At 31.6% G+C, this 9,463-nt stretch overlaps 1 protein-coding gene across 1 annotated transcript in view; it reads left to right on the plus strand.

The window, feature by feature from the left end:
* LOC110573097 (disintegrin and metalloproteinase domain-containing protein 2-like) overlaps nt 1-9,107 on the plus strand; it is a 150,499-nt gene extending 141,392 nt beyond the window's left edge. The window contains exons 17-20 of the mRNA XM_021681526.1: nt 3,057-3,134; nt 3,359-3,488; nt 7,371-7,530; nt 9,074-9,107. Coding sequence (XP_021537201.1) covers nt 3,057-3,134; nt 3,359-3,488; nt 7,371-7,530; nt 9,074-9,107 — 402 coding nt within the window. The remainder of the gene's footprint in view (nt 1-3,056; nt 3,135-3,358; nt 3,489-7,370; nt 7,531-9,073) is intronic.
* Nucleotides 9,108-9,463: the final 356 nt, after the last annotated feature.

A 9,463-nucleotide genomic window follows, 5' to 3' on the forward strand; every position in this document is an offset into this window, starting at 1 on the left:
TTTCTTTCTTTCTTTCTTTCTTTCTTTCTTTCTTTCTTTCTTTCTTTCTTTCTTTCTTTTTCTTCTAGCTCTTCTTCTAGTTCTTCTTCTCCTCCTCCTCCTCCTTCTTCTTCTTCAAAATATCTCCAATGGAGAACAAGAGCTTGGGACTTCTTAGTGCACCATTTTATTGATGCCACTCTCCAGATTATTTTTTCAGTATTTGGTAAAATCTTCTTGTCATTCTGTCTCTGGTGTAGGGTAAACATGATCATTTAAAGCCTATGTGCTTGGTCACTGATGGCCAGTGAAGGAATACTGGCTTTAATTTTTGGTTAGTTTTGTGGAATCACATTGTCTCATATTCTGTGAACCTAAAAATAATTTTTACTTTGTCTCTGGTACAGCCATGTGTTCTTTTTAAAAAATATGTGTACATAATTCATTTTATTCCTTATTTTAATTTCTCTATACAAGAAGATTTCTACAGAATCTAATTCTACCATAGTGAAAGGAATAGGAAGCTGCATCATTTTTCTTATCTCCAGCCAAATTTTTAAAGATATGTTTCAAAGACTTTGATGAAGAACCATTGTTTTCTTTATATTGTTATTATATGGTGATAAATAACTTCCGGGGTTTTGTAGCTAGCTTCCCACTTTTGATAGTGTTTTCCCCTAGCCTTTCTGCACTGTACAACTGAAATAATCATGTTCAAGCAAGAGAAAACAAAATCCATTGCACAAACAGAATACCCATAATACCAACAATCTCTTCTCAACTTTTTTCTCTCTGGTTCATAGAATTTATTTAATGGCTCTGAGAGTTAAGTTCATCTTCTTCTGGACAACAGCTCTGCAAATTATATATTTAACTTCTCTGTCAAGTGCTAGCTAGATGTTAAGGCATCATTTTAACAGAACACATACATTTCTAACTATAGCAACACTAGTCTATATCTAGAGCTAGAACTTTTATGCCATTACCACAACCCCTCAGAATAACCTGGCCATGTATTTATCATCAGTATATTTCCTTCTTAGTCTTAAACAGAGGTATCAGTTGCCAAAGTTATCAAACACCTTTAATGATATATTTTTCCATATATAGTAATGTTTAGCAAAACCTCTTTGAGCAGACTCATTCTCTGGCTTTAACAATTAGTATATTATGGGAGCGCCTCAGTGGCTCAGTCAGTTAAGCATCTGACTCTTGGTTTCGGCTCAGGTCATGATTTCAGAATCATGAGATTGGCCCCATCTTGGGCTCTACACTGAGTGTGGAGTCTTGTCCCTCTCTCTCCCTCTCTGCCCTTTCCCCTGCTCTCTCTCTCTCTCTAAAACAAACAAATAAATAAAATCTTAAAAAATAGTATATGATGATCATATATTTTTAAGAGGAAATAATCCCAAAGAAATATTGACAACATTATTTAGAAAACATTTTTAGGGTGCCTGGGTGGCTCAGTTGGTTGGGCGACTGCCTTCGGCTCAGGTCATGATCCTGGAGTCCCTGGATCGAGTCCTTCATCGGTGTCCCTGCTTGGCGAGGAGCCTGCTTCTCCCTCTAACCCTCCCCCCTCTCATGTACTCTCTCTCTCTCTCATTCTCTCATTCTCGCTCTCTCAAATAAATAAATAAATCTTTAGAAAACATTTTTATAAAAACAATATATCCAATTACATGTTCTTTGGTTTACCATGTCACTCAGAGCTTTTCCATGAGGGCAGTAAATTTTTAATTTTTTAAAAAAAATATGAAGCATAGTTGAAAGAAATGGAAAGAAGTTTCAAAAAATAATTTCTATACTTTGAGCTTTCTGCTTAACTTTCCTTACCTCATTTGGTTGTACCACCACCAAGTGTTAGATAAGCCAGAAACCTTGGTGTCATTGATCTGTTTTTTTTTTTTCATCCTCCATATAAAATCCATAATTATAATTCAGTGGATTAAACTTCTAAACTATATTTCAAATACAACCATGGATCTTCCTTACACTGCAGCCACTCAGTTTCACTCTATGGTTATCATTTTCCTCTACTACTATAATGGTATCTTAATTCGTCTGTACAAATTCTCTTGCCCTTTCAATCCTCTTTTCTAAAACCTACTTTTATCAATTTTCCATCTTCCAATAAAATCTCTAAATACAACCAATTTCTTGTAAGTTATAGGCTGACTTTCTGCTTAAGAGTGTAGGGCCCCACACAATTCTGCCGTAACAATTTTTATCACATCACATCTGGCCTTTTTACTTGTGTATTTCTATATCTTTCATTGCAATATGAACAATATGAGATTTTTTTTTTAGTTCACTGGTGTGTTTTCAGGGCAGGCACATTATAGGACTCAATTAGTGAATTAATGATTGAATTGTTCTTCTCTGTGTAGCAGCTATGCTGCTGTCAATATTTCTCAAATTTCTATACTATCTTTCAGTGTAGAGTCATTTTAAATATTATTTCTTTTCCTATAAGTACTTTTTCTTTCATTTCCATTCTTTTTTAAGGATTTATTTACTTATTTGTTTATTTTAGGGGGAGGGGCAGAGGGAGAGAAATTCAAGCAGACTCCACACTGAGCATGAATCCTGATGCAGGGCTTGATATCACAACCTTGAGACCAAACCTGAGCTGAAACCAAGAGTCAGACACTTAACCAACTGTGCTACTTAGGCCCCTCATTTCTAGTCTTGACTAAGTCCTGTTCAACATCCAGACTTGATAAGAAGGTTAAAACTGTTCTCACATATCAGATAAATTCCCTGTACTTTATTCTTTCATTAAACTTTATTATGGTATTTGTGACATGTTTATCTTCACTTTTATTTATTTCATGTCTGTACCTTTTATCCCAGTATAAGAAGGGAAGATACTTTTGTTGTTTTCTTTACCATCAGATAATCAGAGTCCCACCTAGTGCTGGAAACATAGTAACACTATAAATTAATCACTTAGTGTATTAACACTTATTGCTAAATGGATATCTCTTATGTCAGAATAATATAGAATTCTTTTAGTGAAATGTAAAATACAGATGTTATTTCAGTTAATTTATTTTGGCTTACTTTCATTTTAGGTTTGCAGGAATAAAGAATGTGTAGATGCTGCATACTTGAATTATGATTGTACTCCAAGAAAATGCAATGAACAGGGTGTAAGTACCAGTAATATGATGTGAGGATAGAAATCATTGAGAATAATCCTACAAAGCAAGCACATAACAACACACACACACATACACACACACACACATTTATATACTCATAAAACACATAAGAAGATTTGCCTTATTTGACCTAAGTATTATTTTAAAATTCTACTGGAACACAAATAATTATAGCTACCTATCTCATAAGGTGATATTTCTCCTGGTTTCAGATATGCAATAATAAAAAGAACTGTCATTGTAACCCCTCATATTTACCTCCTAATTGCCAAACTAGTGATGATGCATGGATTGGTGGGAGTATTGACAGTGGCAATTTTCCACCTGTAGCTGGCTTAGCCAGTTCTGGTAAGTATTAATAGCAAATCAAAAACATAACTAAAACAATATTTTAATTTATTAAATTTAATAAAATAAATAACCTCTTATTTATTTGTTATCAATCTATATTTAGATTATGTATGGGCATCAAATAATAAGACATATAAAGCTAGTTTATGTTTTACTGTAGAGAGTAATGTAATATATGTAATATATATTATAAATAAGATATATCAGTAAAGGTCCAGGCAGTAAAATAGAAATCACTTTAGTCTTTCACACAGAAGGAATTCAATATAAGCATCAGCTAACACATAATGGCAGAGTTGAAAGCCAATCAGAGAATCTTGAGGCAACACAGGAATCCACTACCACTTCTTAGGTCTAGAAGGACAATGAAAAGAGGTGGTATTACTAGAACCAGAATCTGAGGCACCTTTATGACCTGACCTGTATGGTCAGGGCTACATAACAGGATCTAAATCATAGGGAGAGGTACTGGCCAGCATGAGGTGGAGGCATAGAGCATATGCAGCCACTATGGGAGATGCTGCAAAGGCAAGGGGATAAATACAATGAATATTTCATTATTCTGACCCTCCAAATGTTATCCAATTATTCCTATTGGCCAAATATAACTAGAAGTCCAAAGTAGCTTATACAATTTTTTGTCCAAAGACTGATGGGTTTTAGAGTAATCCAGGATATCCAATGATGCTTAGGGCCAGACTTTATATAAAAACCTAAATTTATGATAACTAAAGCAGATTTTGAGCACACACATATCATTTCAAGTTGACCTTAGTGATGTAATTGATCAATAAAATGTATAGAAATGAGATTCTGACTGAGTCTTTTAGAATACTAATTCTTGCAACTCCTATTACTGCAACACTCATTCTGTTGAAAATCGTCTTCCTTATTTGAAATTTGAATACACTGAGACACAAAATACAAATTCCCAAATTCATGACACACAAAATGAACAAAATTAAATGATTGTTTTAAATTACTATATTTGGGGATGCCTAGGTAGCTCAGTCTGCCTTTGGCTCAGGTCATGATCAAGTCCGCATAGGGTTCCTTGCTCAGTGGGAGCCTGCTTCTCCCTCTGCCTACTTCTCCCTCTGCCTGCCACTCCCCCTACTTGTGCTCTCTCTCTCTGACAAATAAATAAATAAAATCTTAAAAATATAAATTACTACATTTGGGAGAAGTTTCCTGCACATCTTACATCTCTCTCTCTCTCATATATATATATATATATGAAAACATTTTTGTGTGTATTCTATTCTATATATATAATAGAAAACAACTTAGTAATCAGATGGTATATTTATATAAAAAGAATCTAAGATGTGGCATTAGCTTTGGAACTGAATGGTGCACAGAAGGTAGAAAGACCTCTAAGAAATTGTTGAAGGCTTTTAGTATATTGTTGAAATTGTCTTGAGAATACTGTTGGTGAGCAATCCAAAGACAGCTTAAAAACATGTTATTAGAAGTTGGAGAAATAAGGACATTTATTATGAAGTGGTAAATTGTTTGTCATCACTGCTGCCGGTGGTAATGTGGAAAATAGAATTCGTTGGTTCTGGTCAGCAAGATTTCCAGGTAGATTGTAAAGATTTCCAGTAGGTGATTTAAGTAACCTATGATAAAACATGAGAAGACAGAAATAATTAATGAAAAATATTTCAGTTCTCAAGTAAAATGTAGATCAAATACAAAAGACAGGATTTGGGGGTTTTGGGGTTTCATTTTTATTTAGTTTGAAAATAAAACATTCTTATCCCTAGACTCTCTTCCAGCAAAACATTCTTATTGTAAAAAATGGTTAAAAACTAAATTTGAGGTATTGAACAATAAAATTTGACCTCAGTTAAAAATTAAATCAAGCATGTGACTGTAAGACCCTTTTTTTTAAAAAAAAACCTCAGAAAAGTAGTGACGCATTTTATACATCTTAATCTATGCAAAAGGTCTTCTAAGTGTTGTAGTAGAATGCTTCTAAAATCTCTCAAACAATAAGGCTATGAAGAATCTGAAATCAGTTATCCCATAGCAGCCTCACCAAGGTCCAGTATAGAAAAAGGCTTATCTCAAAATGATTTGTGGACATGGTCTTTGATTAATGGGGTGTATTTTTTATTTGACACACAATAAACCCACACATTTTAAAGGAATTGTATCAACTCAACTAAAAGTAATCAAGATAGTACATAAGCTATTTGAGTCCCAATTATGTATGGGCAAGAAGCAAGGCTGATAAAGCTATTCAGTTGTAAAAAATGACTATTCCTTTTGGAAAAGGATAGATATAGATAGATAGATGATATAGATATAACGAAATATTACTCAGCCATAAAAAAGGATGAAATCTTGTCATTTGCAATGATGTGGATGGAGGATGGAGCTAGAGTGTGTAATACTAAGTGAAATAAATTTGAGAAAGACAAATACCATATGATTTACTCATATGCTGAATTTAAGAAACAAAACAGATGAACATAGGGGAAGGGGGAAAAATAGAAGAAGGCAAACCCTAAGAGACTCTTTTTTTTTTTTTTAAGAGATTCTTAACTATAGAGCAAAAACTGAGGGTTTGCTGGAGGGAAGGTGCATGGGGGATGGTCTAAATGGGTGATGGGTATTTAGGATGGCACTTGTGTTGAGCACTGGGTATTATATGTAATTGATGAATCACAAAATTCTACTCCTGAAATCACTATTACACTCTATGTTAACTAACTAAACTTTAAGTAAAAACTTGAAACAAACAAACAAAAACAAAAGTCAGTAATATTGCTATATAATAGCAGCAGTAAAAGGAAATCAACTTAAAATTAGTACCATTTACAATACTATTAAAATGTAAATTTTAGGAAAAAATTTAACAAAGTATGTCTAATACTTTTACACTGAAACTAAAACAGAAATGCAAACAGATGTTAAACAAAAATAAGTCGAGAAATATGCCATAATTACCTATTAGAAGGTTTATTATTGCTAAGATGTCAATTGTAACAAAATTTATAGATTAAAAAACCCAATCATAAAAGCATGTAACTTTTTATATATTAACAACTTGATTCTAAAATATTTGTAAAAGTGCTCAGAATAGCCCCCCCCCCAAAAAACCTGAAAAAGAACAACAAAGAAGGACGTCTTAGCCCACTTGCCTTATATTGAATTTACTATATTATAGATTTAGCATATAGTTACATTAATGAAGACAGTGTGGCACTGGTAAATATACCCATTGTTATATGGCTAATCAATTTTTCAAGAAAAATACAGATATTTCAATGAAGGAGGAAAATCAGTTCAAAACATTGTACCATAACAATTGAATATCCAAATAAAATCAAATGACCCTTAAAATCTCAACTTACTTAACAGTTTATATGAAGTAAATCGTAAATCTGAAGATATAAATTAAAACTATATATCTTCTTGAAAGAAGCAATTTCCACATGACCTTGGAATAAGCAATAATTTCTTAGATAAGACATGAAAATACATATCAATGCAATCAATGAAAGGTACTTTGGACCTCATGAAAATTTTACAACATGTACAGTATTTCTTACTAAAAATAGGGTATTGAGAAAAATTGTTCTTTACAGGGGTCACACTTTCTTTTCATCTATATTATCAAACTGTCCTGAAAAGAAACTATGAAATAAAAGGTCCTCAATAACAAAGCAAAGGATTATTATGGAAGTTAGAAATATTTTGGAGGGCACTTATGCTGTAACTTATCTACTTCATTTAAAAACGTGAATTATAAAATTATAAAAGAGTTAAAAATTTTTATGCTAATAGTCATATTAAAATGTAGAAATGTCTTTATTATATTCCTCATAATTGCTTTTAAATCATTGATGTTTTCTCTCTTAGAAAGAAGCTACATTGAGAATGTTTACCATTCCAAACCTACAAGATGGCCATTTTTCTTACTCATTCCTTTTATTATTATTCTCTGTGTACTGATTATCACACTGGTGAAAGTTTATTTCCAAAGAAAAAAATGGAGAACTGAGGAGTATACAAGCGATGAGTATATTGATTTCATATTTAAGATTCATTACTTTTATAATTTGTTGGCATATATATGACTTATTAATAAATAACACTATCATGATGTAACTAATAATTCAGAATTAAAATATATATTTATATTAAAATATAATACTTAATATATTAATAATTAGTATAATGTATAATGTATAACAAACAGAATTTTTTCAAAAGTCAGCAATTTTAATCTTATAACAACCTGAACTCTGTTGGGGTAAAATTAAGTGGAAATGATTTCTAGTTAATGTTTATCTACCTCCTTTTATTTTTTTATCTTAATTATTAAATATGTATAAACATTATTACTTTATTCTTTAATATTTATATATTTCAAAGTATTTTTTGAATATTATTTTATTAAAAGAAAGCAGAGAAATCTAAAAAATATTCTTTTAGGCAGTTAAATAACTTAAGCAACTAGAGGTAGAGAAGATTAAAAGTCAATAAATAATAGACTGAAAAATATAGATTATAGTCAAACTAATCTTCAGAAAAAAATAAAATAAATAGTTTTTCATTAAAAAACCTTAGAAGCATTGGGGCACCTGGGTGGCTCAGTCATTAAGCGTCTGCCTTCAGCTCAGGTTATGATCCCAGCCTCCTGGGATCAAGCCCCGCATAGCGCTCTCTGCTCAGGGGAAGCCTGCTTCTCCCTCTCCCACTCCCCCAACTTGTGTTCCCTCTCTGGCTGTGTCTCACTCTGTCAAATAAATAAATAAAATCTTTTAAAAAAACAGAAACAAAAACAGGAAGCCTGCTTCTCCCTCTCCCACTGCCCGCCACTTCTGTTCCCTCTCTTGCTGTGTCTCTCTCTGTCAAAAAAATAAATAAATCTTTAAAAAATAAAAAACAAAAACCAAACAAAAAAACCTTAGAAGCATCTGAAAATAGTCTTCAAAAATAAAAATAATATTAAAATTGGTTTACTTTTTTTCAAGGAAATTGCTATAAAATAATTTCTGCTTTTGAATTTTATATCTGTGCTATTCATTTTATTTAACAAAGTAAATTTTATTAAAATATTTAAAGTTGATAAGATAATATCAGTTAAGAGGGAATACATTTCATAGAAATGTTTTGAAAAGTTTATGTAAAATTGCTGAAATAATATGAGTGTGTGAAATAGTTAACATAATTCAACATTAAAGGAATATTCGTATGTTGGATGACTTTATTGTGGAAAAACTGATATCAAATATCTTTGAGGGAAAAAGCTAGTAAAATTAATAGAAATAAATATGGCAGAAGATGAATCACAAGAAAGGTTAAATCTATTTAGCTAATGTTATGAATATGAAAATTATGAAATCATTTTTAAGTAAACATATTACTGTGTTTTTTCTCATGTTAGTCTTGATTACTAGTTGAGAGGTGTTCTCAGCGGCAAGATATTCTCAAGTAGTGGCTGGTCTCAGATCCTAAATAGGAAGTCAAAGCTGTTTCAATATTGATAGTGTATACAGAGTTTTGTAGAACAAAGAAAATATAATTTTAAGTGATTATATTTATTTTGAAACATATAGGCAACTTGAAAGTGAGAGTGAACCTAAAGAGTAGCCAGGAAAACAGAATCCATCATATCACAGTGAGTATAAAATAGTTTAAGGATGAAAGGGAGAGACAGAGAAATAGCAAAAATTTAATGTATTAGATAAATATAAATAATATATTTATTAATGATGGTAGTCATATAGCTGCATATAATAAAATTGAGTTGGAAAATATTTTTCAATATTGCAAACTAGATCATAGGCACAGTAAACTATGAATGACTTTTCAATTTGCCATTTAAAAACTTCTCTACAGTGTAATCTTTTAAATTTTTTCTAATAATGTTTAATCCTTTAGCATTTGTTTGTTCAGAAGTTGGTTAAAAATAAATTATGTGATAGAACTCTTATAATTAGAGTAAC

Source organism: Neomonachus schauinslandi, chromosome 2, assembly GCF_002201575.2.
Source record: "Neomonachus schauinslandi chromosome 2, ASM220157v2, whole genome shotgun sequence".
Lineage (NCBI taxonomy): Eukaryota > Metazoa > Chordata > Mammalia > Carnivora > Phocidae > Neomonachus > Neomonachus schauinslandi.